At 43.6% G+C, this 18,738-nt stretch overlaps 1 protein-coding gene across 3 annotated transcripts in view; it reads right to left on the bottom strand.

Moving 5' to 3' along the window:
• Positions 1–18,738, bottom strand: part of LOC145343740 (doublecortin domain-containing protein 1-like) — a 469,487-nt gene that overhangs the window by 47,798 nt on the left and 402,951 nt on the right. For all 3 annotated transcript variants that reach the window (XM_080190005.1, XM_080190008.1, XM_080190007.1), the window contains 6 exons: positions 17,674–17,788; positions 15,465–15,635; positions 11,776–11,961; positions 9,702–9,905; positions 5,967–6,171; positions 4,083–4,247 (listed from right to left, as the gene is read on the bottom strand). In XM_080190005.1, the coding sequence (XP_080046131.1) occupies positions 4,083–4,247; positions 5,967–6,171; positions 9,702–9,905; positions 11,776–11,961; positions 15,465–15,635; positions 17,674–17,788 (1,046 nt within the window). The remainder of the gene's footprint in view (positions 1–4,082; positions 4,248–5,966; positions 6,172–9,701; positions 9,906–11,775; positions 11,962–15,464; positions 15,636–17,673; positions 17,789–18,738) is intronic.

Below are 18,738 nucleotides of genomic sequence, written 5' to 3'. Positions count from 1 at the left end.
TGGCCGATGGATTGAATCCAGACAAATGCAAGGTGATGCATTTTGGTAGATCCAGTTCAGGTGGGAACTACAAAATAAGTGGCAGAACCATCAGGAGCATAGTCACACAGAGAGATCTGGGAGTGTAGGCCCACTGATCCTTAAAAGTGGCAGCACAGGTGGAAAAGGTAGTAAAGAAAGTATATTGCAGGCTTGCTTTCATCGGCTGAGGCATCAAGTTTAGAAATTGGCCATTTATGTTACTGTTATATAAAACATCAGTTAGGCCACATTTGGAATACTATGTCCAATTCTGGTTGCCACATTACCAGAAGGACATGGAGGTTTTGGAGGGAGTACAGAAAAGGTTTACCAGGATGTTGGCTGGTATGGATGTCCCACACTGGCAGTCAGAACATTGAGTATAGGAAAATATGCTACAGTTGTATAAGTTGTTGGTGAGGCCAGGCTTGGGGTATTATTTACATCTTTGGTCACCTTGCTTTCAGAAAGACCCTGATAAAGTGGAAAGAGTACAAAGAAGATTTATGAGCATGTTGTCAGGGCTAATGAGCCTGAGGTGTATAAAATCATGAGGGGCACAGATAGGATGAACACACATAGTCTTTTTCCCAGGGAAAGGGAATTGAAAACTAGAGGCCACAGGTTTAAGGTGAGAGGGGAAAGATTTTTAATGGGACCCAAGGAGCAAGTTCTTCACGCAGAGTAGGGTTTGTGTGTGCAGTGGGCTGCCAGAGATAGTGGTTGAGGCAGGTACAATAGCAACATTCTAAAAAGCATTTGGGTAAGTACATGGATTAGAGGGATATGGGCCAAACGCGGGCAACTGGGACTAGCTGGGAAGGCACCAGGTTTGGCGTGGACTGGTTAGGCCGAAGGGCCTGTTGCAGTGCTGTACTGCCCTATAACTTGATGACTCTATAAATGAATTTTAAAAAATACATTTTACAATGATAAGGAACATTTGGTGTTGATTCCCTCCAGGCTACTTTGCTTTAATGAATGCTGGCAGAAAAAGAGCATTGGTATAAATGACAGAATAAGCTGCAGGCTTCTTGTATCTCAAAGGTAAGCATATTCCGAACCTGTAATTAATTAATTACTTAAGTTGTGGCCTAGAATATGGCTCTCAAGAAGGTAGCCACTTGTTTTTGCTTGTAATGTGCTGTTGCACTGTGTACTGTGGCTTTAAATTCCTGAACTTGATTACGAGGAGGCTAAAATGTTAATGGCTGAATTTCATATTGCACTAAATGAGAAAGAGCTGATCCTTGGCCCTCCGACAGTCAGAGTGCACGACAGGTACCTTTTCACTGCTCTCAACACTGGGCTCCACTTTCACTGGACGTGACTGGAAGCTTGCAGGCTGCAAGGTGAACAATAGGTTCTTTCACAGAGAAACCTGTGCAGAAAGTAATATGGATATGGGCTGAAAAATTCAATTGTTTTGCACCCATCCTTTTAATGATATTGTCATGATCAGGTGTGGATGGATGGGATGCTTCCCTGCTTTTCCCTCTCCTTGTTGAACTGCAACAGTTTTTTTGAAGATCCTGTGAGTGGTTAACTGTTTATACACTGTGACCATAAACAACACAATCAAACTAAAGATCTTTGCCTCGACACGGTCCATATCTTTCTTTTCCCCACCTATTCATGCATCCATCAAGATTCCTCTTAAACATTGCTATTGTCATCTGAAGATAAAGTTTATTCTTTGGTCACAAGTAGATGTACATTCCCACTGTAGTGAAGTTACTGTGAAAACCCCTAGTTGCCACACTCCGGCACCCGTTCAGGTACACTGAGGGAGAATTTAGCGCGGCCAATGCATTTAACCAGCACGTCTTTTGGACTGTGGGAGGAAACCAGAGCACCTGGAGGAAACCCACGCAGATGCAGGGACAATGTGCAAACTCCACACAGACAGTGACCCAGGCCAGGAATCGCACCCAGGTTGCTGACGCTGTGGGGCAGCACTGTGCCACCATGCCGCCCTATCCCAAGGTTTTCCAAGAAGAACAAGATAAAGTAAAGGGGTTCCAAGCTAAGTTACGCATAGTCCCCAAAGCCATGCTGAAGTACTACTGAGCGAGACCAGTCCCTTATACCTTGTTGGAAAAGATGGAAGCATTTTACAGTATGGCAGCTGAGCAACAGAATTGATGTTAGTTCAAATCCCACTGTGATAAGTTGTAAACCTAAACACTGGAGTGTGGCAACTAGGGGACTTTCATAGTAACTTCATTGCAATGTTAATGTAAGCCAACTTGTGACACTAATAAATAAACTTTAAACTTAGTTTCAAAATATCTGGAAGTATGTGGACAGTCACCAGAAACACTTATTATAAGATTTACCAAGTTTTCAAAAGAAAATTGGGCACTAATATTCTTCAGGGAAGGGAACTGTTTTCATTGCTCTTACACATGATGATAATCCCAGACAATCCTTTGGTTGACCCTGACTGCCAGGGTAACCAGCGGTGTACATTATAAATGAATATTAATCTCTCACCTGAGAACAGAGTTAAATAAAGCCTATTCACTCAAACAGAATCAACACATTACTTCATTTAAAAGTCCTCGATCCTACTCTTTTGTTCTCAAGCAATATATGAGAATTTTGGACAAGAATTCTGAGCATAATTGTAAAAGAGGAGCCAGGCCATTCCGGATTAAAATCAGGAAGCATTTCCAGAAATCAAAGAGCAGGTGGCTGGAATTGAAACCGGGTTCCTGGTGCTGTGAGGCAGCTGTGCTAATCGCTATGCCATCATGCCACCCATATTGGCATTTGTTGCCAGAGGGGGAACAAAGTTGTAAGGGAGGAGATCAAAGGCCAGATGGAAGATCAGAAGATGCAGCTAGAGAGCACAGAGGGGCGGAGAGGGATTAAAAAGGTAGGGCTGAAAATAGGAGATCATTTTTCAGTGGTGTTAGCGGTAATGTTTGGTTGGGGTGTGGCCTCACCAACGCCCTATACAATTGCAGTGAAACATCACAATTCCTATACTCAAATCCCCTTGCTGTGAAGGCCAGCATGCCATTTGCCTTCTTTACTGCCTGCTGTTCAGACAGAGTACGGGATTGAGATAGAGAATCTGGTGAATTGGTGAAGCAACAATAATCTCTCACTCAATGTCAACAAAACGAAGGAGACTTCAGGAAGTGTAAAGGAGAACATGCCCCTGTCTACATCAACGGGAATGAAATAAAAAGGGTCAAGTGTTTCAAATTTTTAGGTGTCCAGATCACCAACAACCTGTCCTGGTCCACCTATTCTGACACTATAGTTAAGAAAGCCCACCAATGCCTCTACTTTCTAAGAAGACTAAGGAAATTTGGCATGTCAGCTATGACTCTCACTGACTTTTACAGATGCACCATGCATTATTTCTGGTTGTATCACAGCTTGGTATGACTCCTGCTCTGCCCAAGATCACAAGAAACTACAAAAGGTCGCGAATGTAACCCAGTCTACCATGTAAACCAGCTTCCCATCCATTGACCCTGTCTATGCTTCCCGCTGCCTTGGCAAAGCAGCCAACATAATTAAGGACTCCACGCACCCCAGATGTTCTCTCTTCCATCTTCTGCCGTTGGGAAAAAGGTACAAAAGCCTGAGGTCACTTACCAACCAAATCAAGAACAGCTTCTTCCCTGCTGCTGTCAGACTTTCGAATGGACTTGCCTTGCATTAATTTGATCTTTCTCTACACCCTAACTATGACTGTAACATTAAATTCTGCACTCTCTTGTTTCCGTCTCTATTAATGGTATGTTTTGTCTGAAGAGTGCACAAGAAACAATTCTTTTCACTGTATGTTAACACATGTGACACTAATAAATCAAATTATATCAAAAAACCTGCACACTTATTTTCAGCGACAGATGCTCGAGGACAGCAAGGTCTGTGTATTCACCCCTCTCAATTTACACCCATTCAAATAATAATCTGCCATCCTATTATTGCTACCGAAGTGGAAAGCCTCACATTCATCCACGTTATACTACCTTATGAAATTTCCGTTGAAAACATTACACTGAGGATATGCCGCACCCCATTTTTAAAACTCTTACCACACAAAGGTATGAACGATTCTCCACAGGAGACCCAGATCTCAATGGGATTCCTGATAATGAGGCTTATGAGCTCTGTGTCCATACTCTTCAAGTCCTCTGGCGTCACCCGGGGTAAACTTGGCTCTAAGTGGTCATTCTCTGAGAGTGATACCTTAGTCTGGTCTAGAAGCAGAAACATGCAACAGGTGAATTAAATCAAGTCGACATACCAATGAGACTGTGTAATTAAAGATCAGTTAGGTGATATTCCCCCTTTTTTGAAACTGAACTTTTTATCTTTTAAGATGAGATGACCAGTTAAAGAAACAGTGATGATAGAAAGTTGAAATGGTTGCTAAATATATATATTTTAAAAACTGACAAAAAAGGTTTTGTTGGTTATGGTTTCAAGTCCCACTCCAGGAGCCTGAGCCCAGAATCCAGGCCAATTCATGTAGAGGTAGCAGGGATCTTAACTGCTGACTCAAAAGCGTCTCCTTTCTTCGGGAAGGTTCACCCAAAAGAGGCCAACAGTGGCTGCTGTTGGTACAAAGCCCACCTGGTAGGATTGTTGATGGATATTGGGCCAGAATCACGGATGAAAGGAGGGCTTGGGGTGGGTGGGGGAGCTGTGGGGGGAGGGGGGAGGTGGTTGGGGGCGGGGTGAAGGTGGAGGATGGGGAAGGTCAACAGGTGGGGATTGGTGGGTGGGGGGTCAACAACAAGACAGGAGTTCAACAGCTTCATCCTTCCTGATTCCGATCTCCTCGCTCAGACACTGATTGAACAATGTTTGAACAAGGGACACTCCTAAGAATCTGCAAGTAGCTCCGACAGTTTGTTTGTTATGCTTCTGTCATGGTGAGCCCTCCTGCTAATCATTGGGTTCATAACAGCAATGGCAGATATGACTATGAAGTGGAAATTTCAACTGGCAGTGGGGTGGGAAGGCCATCCACGGAGGTTGCCATCCCAGATCTATTTGGGGTAGAAGCAAGGAGTTGGTGGGGGTCACAGCTCATCACCCTCCCTTCAGATTAAAAAGTACCCCACCACTAAACAGGACATGGGGGAAGGCACAAGATTCCGTCCCTTATATGCCCGTACCAAAGCAGTGCAGCAGTGTCAGAGGTGCCATTTCTTAGATGAAATGTTAAACTGAAGAACTGTTTGCCTCCTGGGGGGGAATAGTGAAAGGAAGTATTCTCTCTGATTGTTTCACAGCTTGGTATGACCCCTGCTCTACCCAAGATCGCAAGAAACTACAATAGGTCACGAATGTAGCCCAATTCATCACGCAAACCAACCTCCCAACCATTGACTCTGTCTACACTTTCTGCTGCCTCGGAAAAACAGTCAGCATAATTAAAGACCCCACGCACCATAGACATTCTCTCTTCCACCTACTTCCATCAGGAAAAAGATACAAAAGTCTGAGGTCATGTACCAACCGACTCAGGAACAGCTTCTTCCCTGCTGCCATCAGACTTTTGAATGGATCTACCTCGCACTAAGTTGATCTTTATCTACACCATAGCTAAAGCTCACTACATTCTGCACTCTCTCATTTCCTTCTCTAGGAATGGTATGCTTTGTCTGTATAGCGCGCAAGAAAAAATACTTTTCACTGTATGTTAATACATACAACAATAATAAATCAAATCAAGTCAAAGCTTGCTGCAGGGCTCGAGGCTGTATCAATGAGAATTCATTGGTATCCCAGCCTCTCACCAAACAATGATCTAATGAGTTAGATCATTTCACAAGGGGAGGCATGTGAACAGTAATTATAAAGGAGCAGGGAGATTAACAGTTAGAACCTGTAACTATATGTCATATCCCAGTGCGCTCACACAAGACTGTGGGAGGTGAGATACCATGTGTATAAAACGATTGGCATACCTTCCTTGATCTCCTCACTTAACTCCTTAGGTCTTCCCTCCTCACCCTGTGCATCAACTTTTGATTTGGATTTGTGTTCCTGTAAAGCCTCGTTGACTGCCCAAGCTGTCAGTTCACTTATACTCAGGATCAGGCTTCCGTCTGCTGTGTACAGTCTGCAGGCTGGCCTGTTGAGTCCCAGTCTTTGAGTGCATGCAGCAAGCAACTAGACCAAGGCAACCAGAGAAAAGAAAGAAAAATGCATTGCATGGAAATGAGGAATTATTGTTAACACTGTTCGTGTGGTATTCTTCTCCCTACTCCTGAAAGGAGGAATTAATTCCTTTAAATCTGACAACTTAACACTTTAACTGACCCGTGTAAAATGTTGCATGTTGGCCGCAGAACATTAGAACACAATCCAGGAACTTAGTCAGTTGTTCCTTTTAATGATAACACTAATTTCAAGGGTTAAATGGCAATCTCTGCACCAGCCATTCCCAGTTAATGGGTAATATTAATTTGGGTGGCACAGTGGTTAGCACTGCTGCCTAACAGAGCCAAGGACCTGGTTTCGATTCTTGACTTGGGTCACTGCTGGAGACTGCACCTTTTCCCCATGTCTGTGTGGGTTTCCTGTGGGTGTTCTGGTTCCCTCTCACAGTCCGAAAGATGTGCTGCGTAAGTGCTTTGGTAATACTAAATTTTCCTTCAGTGTACCCAAACAGATGCCAGAGTGTGGTGACTAGAGGACTTCCACAGTAATTGTAGTATTAATGTAAGCATACTTGTGACACTAATAAATAAATTTATTTAATGGAGGTGACAAGAGTTATAGTCATAGACTACGGGCAAAATGGGTGGAGTGAGCCGGTAAAATTGTGTGAGAGCTGAGAAATCAGGATCGCACCCAATTTCTCAGCTCTGATGAGCTGGATTTCTGGAGAAGTCCATTGGTGTCAGGGTTAGTGTTTGCCTGTATTTCACTGTCATTTACTTTCAACAGGTGGCCATGGAGGTCAATGTCAATAGTCTATGCAGGTCAATGCCAATAGTCTATGGATATTAATGCCAATAGTCTATGGATGTTAATACCAATAGTCTATGGATGTCAATGCCACTAGTCTATGGATATCGATGTCAGTAGTCTATGGAGGTCAATGCCAATAGTCTATGGAGGTTAATGCCAATAGTCTATAGATGTCAATGCCACTAGTCTATGGAGGTCAATGTCAATAATCTATGGATGTCAATGCCAATAGTCTATGGATAGTTTATGGAGGCCAATGCCAATAGCCTATGGATATTAATGCCAATAGTCTATGGATAGTTTATGGAGGCCAATGCCAATAGCCTATGGATATTAATGCCAATAGTCTACGGAGGTCAATTCAATAGTCTATGAAGGTCAATGCCAATAGTCTATGGAGGTCAATGCCAATAGTCTATGGATGTCAACGCTATTAATCCATGGAGGTCAATCCCTACAGTCTATGGAGGTCAATGCCAATACCTATGGAGGTCAATACCATTAGTTTATGGAGGCCAATGCCAATAGTCTGTGGAGGTCAATGCCAATAGTCTATGGATGTCAATGCCAATAGTCTATGGAGGTCAGTGCCAATAGTCTTTGGATGTCAATGCCACTAGTTTACAGAGGTCAATGCCAATAGTTCTTAGAGGTCAATGCCAATAGCCTATGGTTGTCAATGCCATTAATCCATGGTTGTCAATGCCATTAATCCATGGAGGTCAATGCCAATAGTCTATGGAGGTCAATGTCAATAGTTTATAGAGGTCAATGCCAATAGCCTATGGTTGTCAATGCCATTAATCCATGGTTGTCAATGCCATTAATCCATGGAGGTCAATGCCAACAGTCAATGGAGGTCAATGCCAATAGTCTATGGAGGTCAATGCCAACAGTCTATGGAGGTTAATGCCAATAGTATATGGAAGTCAATGCCAACAGTCTATGGAGTCAATGCCAATTGTTCATGGAGGTCAATGCCAATAGTCTGGACCTGAAAACCTGGGAGTAATACCACAAACAATTTAATAACCTTGCATGACTTTTCTGGATAGTAAAGGTATCTTTATGTATCAAATTCTTACAACTGAATAGCAGTCTCATACGCCATTCTGATAACCATACCCTCATCATAGGCTTACAGCAATCTATCTCAATAATGGTTCAAACCTCACATCCATACTTTTCACCTCACTCTCACACTCTTAGCACTGCTGCATACCACATACGTACTTCTTACAGTTTGCACATGCTGCCATTTATTCAACTGAGCTAGGTACATAATCTCCAACGCACACAGGCACACTACCCTTTCTTTTGCAGGGAAAGGTAGCAGCACCATTGATAGTTGGAAGAGCCAACTGGCAGTAATTAGCAACTAACCTGCAGTTGGGTGGGTCCCTCTGAAAAGTACTGATGGAGGAAGTTCTCTCCCATAGCTAAATACACATTTAATTGTGTGTGTTTAAGAGAGGGAGTTAACAGAGAAGTTGAAACAGCAGGTCGTGCGTCAAGCTACCCACTCTGCATAATTACGACTGCGTTATCATCCTCAAAAATATGATGATCAGAGTGGGCCTATCAGAAATTTTCAATAGCATTAGGCACATCATCTCTCACCTCAACCAGTACCTAGTGCCAAATATTAGAATTATAGAATCTCTACAGTGCAGAGGCCCATCGAGTCTGCACTGATAACAATCCTGCCTGGGCCCCATCTCAACAACCCCACATATCCACCCCAGTAATCCCTCTAACCTACGCATTCCGGGACACTAAGAGTCAATTTAGCATTGGCAATGCACCTATCCTGCACATCTTTGAACACTGCGGACTTAGTTCTCAGAGTGCACAGCAAGTTCAGCACAGGGATGGTTCATTTCAAATATCAGGTAAGTAAGCGCTCACAAAATGTTTTCCTTTAATTTCTGTCTCGGTGCTTGACTTACTAAAATATAAAATTAAAGCTTTGTGCAGGAAAGTAAAATATTCATGAAGCTGAGCTCTAAGCAATATGTGGATGTTTTGGGAATCTGGGCATTAAACAACCAAACTTGTCACAGTGGGAGAAGTAAGCAGAGACTCAGAATTGTGTGAATATCACAGTATTGCCAATGGAAAATGGCATTGATGGTTGTAATTTTCCATGACTCTTTCACTAAGCTGATAGCAGATAGGCAGAGAATGCCCACCTCCTTTGCCCCCTTATGGACATCTACTCTCCCATCCTATTTGGTGGTGGTCATGATTTGGTTTAGCTCAGTTGGCTGGAGAGTTGGTTAGTGACGTAGAGCAATGCCAATAGTGCAGGTTCAATTCCCACACTGACTGAGGTTATTCATGAAGGTCCATCTTCTCAACCTTACCCTTTGTCTGAGGTGTAGTGGTTCTCAGGTTAAATCACCAATAGTCAGCTCGCTCTCTCTCTCTCTCTCAAAGGGGAGAGCAGCTGATGGTCATCTGGGATGATGATGATTTTACTATGGGCAGGTTTTAATGACTTTGTTCGGGCGAGGCTCGTAAAATCCCGCTCGAGGCCAATAGAGAATTCCGATTCCAAGGCAGGCAAGGTGGTAAAGTTCCGACCCATGTGACTGGAGTAGAACATTATCATCAGAACTGAAAATGGTTGTCCTGTCCTCTCCAGAGAGGCTAATAAACTTGGGGTCTATTCCCAGCATTTACTGTTTTTCATCTGAACATGTTTTTTAGCTTTGCTTTGTTACCGAAGAAAAGGTTGTCCCAATGATCAGTTGACCATCCTTATATCCAGCCCCATTTCGGTAAGCCAAGACTCTTACTGCCAGTTGGGTCTTGGCAGCTGAGATCTCCCGCGAGATAGTCTGGACTGAGGTCTCCCTGCGCAAGGAAATCCACTTCTCTTCCCAGCAGGCCAAACTGTTTTCAGCTTCCGCAGTGGAAAGGTCAACCTGTAACCCAAAGAAAAAGCAAAATCTGCCAGCTGTTTGCAAATAGAGGGTAGCACAACACGGTGCTAGCCATGCCCAAAGTGAATCTCCGAGATATCTATGCTCCTCTGATTCTGGCCTCTTGCACACCCAAGGAGAAATTTTCCAGCCCCGCATGTTCACGCACAGATTGTGCTGGGGCCGCGCGGGTTTGGAGAATCGTAGGGGAGAGCTGGTGTGTTTAGTGCCGGCAAGAATTTCCTTTGGGATTCTTGCAGCCCCCTCCCCCACTCCACCTGAGTGTAATCTGGTTCCTGCTCAGTGAGGGTGGGAACCAGATTAGCATATTTAAATAATCATTTTAATAATCTGCTTCAAATGGATTCTCCCAGCTCCTGGGATTCTCTGATTCGCAAACGCAATGGGAACCCGACGCGAATCACTACTGGTCTTCATAAACAGAGTCCAGTCATGATGGCCACACCTACAGGCAGTGCCTGGGGGGGTGGGGCCTGAATGAGGAGGCACCTGAAGGGGTGAGGCCTGAAAGGGTGGCGCATGAAGGCAACCAGCATGAATGGGGCAGGGAATAGAGGGCGCCCCAATCTCTGTGAAGCCGGGTTTGCCAACGTGCTTAAGCCCTGCCCTGCACCAAACCAGTGCAAAACCCTCTCCCTCCTAAAAAAATGACTAAATGCCGGAAGATTCACCCAGTTTTCTCGCTCAAAATGACACTTTACTTTTAAGGTTCTTTTGCCAATCACCTTTTATCTGTGTTCCCTAGATACCACCCTCCCCTTCTGGTGGAAACAGTTTCTACTTACTTAGCACAGTGGTTAGCACTGCTGCCTCACAGCAGCAGGGACCCAGGTTCAATTCTGGCTTTGGGTCACTGTTTGTGTGGAGTTTGCACATTCTCCCTGTGTCTGTCTGAGTTTCCTCCAGGTGCTCTGGTTTCCTCCCACACTCCAAAGATCTGCGGATTAGGTGGAGTGACCACGCTAAATTGTCCCTTAGTGTCAACGAGATTAGCAGGGTAAATACGTGGGGTTATGGGCGTAGGGCCTGGATGGGATTGTCAGTGCAGGCTTAATGGGCTGAATGGCCTTTTTCTGCTCTGTAGGGATTCTATGATAATTTTGAGTCTCTCTATTAAAAGTCCCCTTTACTTTGTCTGCACTAAGGAGAACAACTCAGTTTCTCTAATCTCGCCACGTAACATGATTTATGAGAAATCCATTTATGGTTTTGTTGCACTTCACAAAATAAGCAAAAAGTAGATGTTAAGAGTTAGAAATTCTGGCCACTCTGAACCTTCATCCCGGCGATTAATCCCACTTCAAATTGGGAAAGATTCCATGGAAATTTTATACTCCCAAATGATCTTACAATCAGTGTCTACAGTGCAGTGCTTCCTCATTATTGCAGTTGAGTTGCCTAGAATACAAGTTCCAGTCAAAATGGAGACGATTTGGGTAATTCCCCCATCAATCACCCCTAGAAGCCATGCTGCTATAAGTGACTGGGTTGATTTTTATACACATCAGTTATACAACCTAACTATCCGTACTCACTATTTTTTGATGGTGAAATAATCAATTTGTGTTATGGAATCATCTTCCACTGGCTCCATTTTGTTAGAAAAATGATGTTGCTTTTATTGGAGGGCTTTGCTGTAGTTTCAATCATGATCGCTTCATCAAATTCATACATAATATGTTCAAAAAGACTCTGCTTGCTGAATAGATAAACTGACATAAAGTATATTGTTTTCCATGAATCCCGCTGTAAATTCCACCCCACTTCCAATTCAGTGGCTGGCAAAATGTAACTCACAGTGGTGTCAATACTCACTTTGTAAAGTATTCATCCAGATTAAAGTATAGCTCACCCTCGCAACCTTGAGGCACTTAAAAGGCCCGGTTTCTTCAACCTGGCTCTGTGCGCCGCCCGTTGCACAGGTGAATGGGTTACCTGGATGGAGTTTCGTCATAACGTTCTGCCCCCTCAGCGCCCTGGCACATGCCAAACAAACCATGGTTCTCTGCCTTGGGCTGGCACGGGTAATGCAATAACCCTAACGCAGAAATGTAAAGAGGAGATTGACAGGTGAGTTTTTCCACAGATACAAGTATGTCATTGGAAGACAAAATCCGTATAAATTATGTGTACATAATTACATAAAACACATGGACCACTTAACATTCCAGTCTCTATATCACACAAAACATATTGTTGCACTGGAGGGGGTGCAAAGAGATGTGCCAGAATTATATCAGAGGTTAGAAAGAATGAGTAGGTTGGGACTCTTCTTTCCAGAATTTTAAAATTACGTAGAAATTGACAGGAGTACTTGTTTCCAGTTGTAGTGGAGTCCAGAAATAGGGACCACAAATGTAAAATGGTCCAATGAGCAATTCAGGAGAAGTTGCTTCACCCAGAGAGTGGTTAGAATATGGAACTCATTAACACGAGGGGTAGTTGAATGCATGAATAGTATGGATGTATTTCTGAAAAAGCTGCATAAACATACTAGGCAGAAAGGAATAAAAGGATCTGCTTATAAAGAGTTAAATGAAGTAGCATTGGAGGAGGCTTATGTGGAATGTAAACAACAGCACAGGCTAATTGGGCCAAAAGACAAATTTCTGCGCTATAAATTCTATGAAGATGTATCCTAACAAGCCAATGGTCCTGATACTGGGAGTGTTGCAGGTCATGGGAGGGGAGACATGCATCCAAGGGCTTCACTGGCTAGGCCCAGCATTTATTGCCCATCCCTAGTTGCCCTTGAGAAGGTGGTGGTGAGCTGCCTTCTTGAAACATTGCAGTTCACATGCTGTGGGTTGATTTGTGGGTTGACCCAGCGACTGCGAAGAAACAATGGCGATTCCAGGTCAGGATGGTGAGTGACTTGGAGGGGAACATAAGAACTAGGAGCAGGTGTAGACCATCTGGCCCCTCGAGCCTGCTCCACCATTCAAAAAATCACCGCTGATCTTTCTGTGGACTCATCTCCACTTATCCGTCCACTCACCGTAGCCCTTAATTCCTTTACTGTTTAAAAATGTATCTATCACGTACAGGTAGTGGTGTTTCCATGTAACTGCTGCTCTTGTCCTTCTAGATGGAAGTGGTTCTGGGTTTGGAAGGTGACTGTCTGTGTAGAGTTTGCATGTTCTCTGTGTGTGTTTCCTCCGGGTGCTCCAGAATCCTACCACACTCCAAAGATTAGGTTGATTGGCCATGCTAAATTTCCACTTAGGGTCAGGGGAATTATCAGGGTAAATACATGGGGTTACAGGGATAGAGCCTGGGTGGGACTGTTATCAGTGAAGGTTCGATGGGCCAACAGCCTCCTTCTGCATTGTAAGGATTCTACAATTCTATGAATGAATAAAATAAAAACCTGACCTAATCCAACTCATGCATTTTGAGGGACTAATATACTTCCCACTATTTCTGTAGCACCATTAACAGACATTAAAACTTCTCATGATGCTTCACAGAGCAGAATTGGGCATGAACTAATAGTAAGCAAGGAACTAGAGGAGGCAAATGATCATTAAAAATGTCTTAAAGAGGCTTTTGACATGAAACAGAGAAATGTCATGTTTTGAGGTTGAGGAAAAATGTACAATACTCCAGACTTCAGACAGCTACAATAAATTTTTCATTTGATTGTTAGAAATATATTCAACTGTTTGAGAGACAGTAATTACTTTAGTCTGCAAAGTATTACTTTATCACGTTTATGTTTGCAATGGTTCCTCTTTACATCGCTTTCTGAAGAACACAATGTCATTTCTTCTTCATCTCCCTCTCTCTTGAGAAACTGAAATGTTATTTGATGTTCGTGGGTCCAGGTGCAGAGGTTTTCATTCTAACAGAGAAGGTTAAGGGGGAAATCTAATAGAGGTGTTCAAAATTCTGGAAAACTTTGATAAACCAGATCAGAGGAAAGTTTTTTCAATGCTAGCATGATTGGTAAACAGGTATAAAGTAACTGGTAAAGGAACCAGAAGGGAGATGAAGAACAGTTTTTTTTTACAAGTTATTTGTACTCGTTGGAGCTTAGAAGGCTAAGGGGTGATCTTATAGAGACATATAAGATAATGAAGGGGCTAGATAGGGTAGAGGTAGAGAGATTCTTTCCAATTAGAAATGAAACCTGAATTAGAGGGCACAGCCTCAAAATAAAGGGGGGGGGGGTCAGTTTAGAACAGAGTTGAGGAGGAACTTCTTCTCTCAGAGAGTAGTGAATCTCTGGAATTCTCTGCCCATTGAAGTGGTGGAGGCTACCTTGTTGAATATGTTTAAGTCACGGGTAGGTAGATTTCTGATCAATAAGGGAATTAAGGGTTACGGGGAGCAGGCGGGTAAGTGGAACTGATCCACTTCAGATCAGCCATGATCTTATTGAATGGTGGGGCAGGTTCGAGGGGCTAGATGGCCTACTCCTGCTCCTAGTTTTTATGTTCTTATTTGTTATAATCTGCAAGACATTGTCCGAAGGGCAGTGGAAGAAGATTTAATGGCAACACTCAAAAGGGAACTGGATACTTTGGAAAATGCAGGAGAGTGGAACTCATTGGATAGTGCTTTCAAACAGCCAGCACAGGACAATGGGTCAAAAGGTCTTCTTCTATGCTGTATGGTTCTCTGATTTGGGGGAACAGTATCTACTGTCTCTAATGGTTTTAGGGCAGGGAGGCATTCGGTGAGCGAGACTTTTCATTCATCTTTAGTCAAAGTATCCTTTAGTGGCATTGCTTCACTGGGATTCACAGATTCACCAGGATGCTGCTTGGTATAGAGCATTTAAGTTATGAAGAGAGGTTGGGTAAGCTTGGGTTGTTTTTGTTGGAGCAGAGAAGACTGAGGGGTGACCTGATCGAGGTGTACAAAATTATGATGGGCATGGACAGAGTGGATGAGGAGCAGCTGTTTCCCTTAGTTGAAGAGTCAGCCAAAAGGGTTCAAAATGAAGAGCAGGAGGTTTAGTGGGGAACATGAGGAAAATCTTTTTTTACCCAGAGGGTGGTGATAGTCTGGAATGTGCTGCCTGAGGGTGGTAGAGATGGGATGCCTCACATACTTTAAAAAGTATCTGGATGAGCACTTGGCACATCATAGCATTCAAGGTTATTGGCCAAGTGCTGGCAGATGGGATTAGGTGGGAGTTCAGGTGTTTCTAATGTGCCAGTGTGGATTCGATGGGCTGATAGGCCTCTCCTGCACAGTATGATTCTATGACTCAATGATTCTATGATTGCAGTTGATGCGAGTTGGAGGTTTCAGTGCCTCATGCAGGGTATGTCTGTGGTGTTTTGTAGTTGAAAGAGACACTCATACCAGCCAGGACCAACAATGTCATTTTAGAAATGCTCCAGTTCTGTTACATTGGAAAATAAAGAGAAAGTTGAATTCAAAACAAACCCAGTTTCTCCAAGCCTGGTTCAAATCCATTCTCATTTGGGTTAAAGTAGCCACCCCAAACATTCGCACACCTGCAAATATAAATTCACCCAAACCTTCAATGCAATTGATAAAATGAAATGGAAACGTGGTTACACTTACAGGTTGATCTAGTTCCTCTGTTTTACAGATGCAGAAAGTGCACACAGATGCCTGATTAGCAGCTGTAATTTCCTTGTCCAATATTGAGGTGTAAAAAGCACACAGCACTTTTATCTCTGGCATCCAGAACCATTTCTGATTTGCGACTCCATTACTATACCCTTTATACTTCTGTGGTAAAATATCAAAAATATTATATCAGGTAAAGGGAGCTGATAGAATGGATTTCTGTTGGGGTTGGTCTTGTCACTGGGCCACGAGATCAAGTTTTGAAGCCCCATTCCTGAGGCGTGAGCACATAATCTAGGCAAGAACATTGACCAGGATGCCCCGCCCTGACTTATAGAATCCCTGCAGGGCAGAAGGAGGCCATTCAGCCTATCGATCCTGCACAGACAACAAATCGACCCAGCCCCTATCCTCATACCACCCTCCCTTCCTCACCACCGTATTTACCCTAGTTAGTCTCTGACACTGAGAGTCAATTTAGCACGGCCAATCCACCAAACCCGCACATCTTTGGAATGTAGGAGGAAACCCAGAGGAAACCCATGCATAGATAGAGAGAATGTGCAAACTCCACATAGTCACCTCAGGCCAGAATTGAACTTGGGTCCCTGGCGCTATGTGGCAGCAGTGCTAACCACTGTGCCACTGTGCTGCCCAAAGTGCCATGGGATCTCTTATCTTCTCCCTAAGAGGACAGATGATGCCTCACTTTTACATCATATTTCAAAAATAATATTTCTAAACATCTTAGATGACACACTGAAGTTTCTGTATTGGGACTGGAACCCACAGCCTTCCAACAGAGATAAAGGTGCGACCTACTGAGCCACAGTGCACATCATGTGGCGGCCAATCTATATACAGCAAGGTCCTGTCAACAGTAATGAAATAAATGAGCAGATAAGCAACTCATATATTTATTTGTGTGTATATATATCTATATATATATATATATACACACACGCAAATAAATATATGACACTTCCAACCTGAGCAAAAGCTTCTGACTATCCAAATGTATATATATATATCATTTGGATAGTCAGAAGCTTTTGCTCAGGTTGGAAGTGTCAATTACAAGAGGGCACAGATTCAAGGTGAGAGGGGGAAAGTTTAAGGGAGATTTGAGGGGAAAGCTTTTCACACAGAGAGTGGTGGAACACGCTGCCAGAGGAGGTGGTAGAAGTAGGCACACTAGCAACATTTAAGAGGCATCTGTTTGGGTATATGAATAGGGAGGGAATAGAGGGATATGGACAAATAAGGGCAGAAGGTTTTTTTTAGTTTAGTTAGGGCATCATGATTGGCACAGGTTTGGAGGGCTGAACGGCCTGTTCCTGTGCTGTACTTTGCTTGTTCTTTGTTCTTAGTGATGCTAGTTGGGGGTTAAATGTTGAACACGAAGACAACTCGCCATTTTTATTTGAAAAACATCATGAGGTTTCTCATATTCATCCCCAGGATTGCCAAGAAGTGTCAGCCTTGGCTGTGCACTCGAGCCTCTGGAAGAGGACTTGAATTCACAGCCCTCTAGCTCAAGCACTCTGCCTCCAAGTGAAGTCTGGCTATGGTGAAGTCAGCCCCTATTCTGGCACTGCATTTCACACAGTGTTCAAGGTAAGCCAGTGTGGGGCTACCCCCTCCATATTAGCCACAAGTTCAGCAATGCCAATAGTGTGGAAAGCTTGACAGGAAGTGCACTTTTCAGCTGATCATATCCTTTAACTGCAGCATGGTGACACAGTGGTTAACACTGCTGTCTCACCATGCCAGGGACCCGGGTTCAATTCCTGGCTTGGGTTGCTATCTGTGCAGAGTTTGCACATTCTCCCCATGTCTGGGTGAGTTTCTTCCAGGTGCGTTGGTTTCCTCCCACAATCCAAAGATGTGTGTGTAGGTTGATTGGCCATGCTAAATTGACTCTCATGTCAGGGGATTAGCATGGTAAATGTGTGGGGTTGCGAGAATATGGAGTTGATGCTGAATGGGCCATCTTCTGCACTGTAGGAATTCTATATTATGATATGGTTCCTGTCATTACACTCAGCAGTTTGAGCCTATGATTATTGTTTTTATTTGGCCTGGGTCTGTTTGACTGGCATACAGTAATGTATTTTGCATTACATCGTATATGGATTATGTTTCAATGTAATTGCACAGTTTGCTCAACTGTGAATGGAATAGTTAAAATAATGCTGACCTGAAGGACAATTGAACATCCCTGGACTTCCACCACACTCTTGCCATCACCCAGTTTAATCTGGGGCATTGAGACTGCGAGCACCAGATCCGGATCACCCATTAAATGGAAAGTTCTGTTGAGTCAATACACAGAGTGTGAATTGCTTTCTCTGTGGTAAGAGGCTGGCTTTGTTACGTCACATGGGCTCGGTTTCAAGCTAACAAGGCAGATCTTCCTCCCTTTGCAATTCAGAATGAACATTAGAAATAGGAGCTGGATTAGGCCATATGGCCCCTCAAGTCTGTTCTGCCATTAGCAAGATCAGGGCTGAGCTTTACAACTCCAGTTTCCTGTGCTGGACTTTAAGAACATAAGAACTGGCAGCAGGAGTAGGCCATCTGGCCCCTCGAGTCTGCTCTGTCATTCAATAAGATCATGGCTGATCTTTTCATGGACTCAGCTCCACTTACCCGCCCACTCACCATAACCCTTAGTTCCTTTACTGGTCAAAGATTTATCTATCTTTGATGCCCTTATTGTCCAAAAAAACTATTGAACCAGTTTTTAATATGGAGCCATAGAATTGTAGAGTGCAGAAGAGACCCTTTGGCCCTTCGAGTCCGCAAGAAACACCTGAACTCCCAACTAATCCCATCCACCAGCTCTTGCTCATAGCTCTGAATGTTGTGATGTGCCAAGTGCTCATCCAGGTGCTTTTTAAAGGGTGAGAGGCATCCCACCTCTACCACCTTCCCAGGCAGCAGACTCCAGACTATCACCTCCCTCTGAGTAAAATGCCTTTTTCTCACATCCCCCCCTAAACCCCCAACTCCCCACTTTGAACATATGTCTCCTCTTGACTGACCCTTTAACTAAGGAGAACATATGCTCCCTATCCACTCTGCCCATGTCCCTCGTAATCTCGTACACAATATGCTCAGTGAGTGAACATCTACAGAAAACCAAAGATCCGCAGGCCTAAGGTGAGGGAAGAAATTTCCCTCACCTTAGCCCTAAATATCTAACTCCTGATCTGGAGAACCCTGATCCTTAGCAATATTATCAAAGGCCCTGTGAAACATT

This window comes from Carcharhinus amblyrhynchos, chromosome 6, assembly GCF_965287045.1.
Source record: "Carcharhinus amblyrhynchos chromosome 6, sCarAmb.v2.hapA, whole genome shotgun sequence".
NCBI lineage: Eukaryota > Metazoa > Chordata > Chondrichthyes > Carcharhiniformes > Carcharhinidae > Carcharhinus > Carcharhinus amblyrhynchos.
The sequence above is the reverse complement of the archived record's forward strand: the minus strand, read 5'-3'. Positions and strand labels throughout refer to the sequence as shown.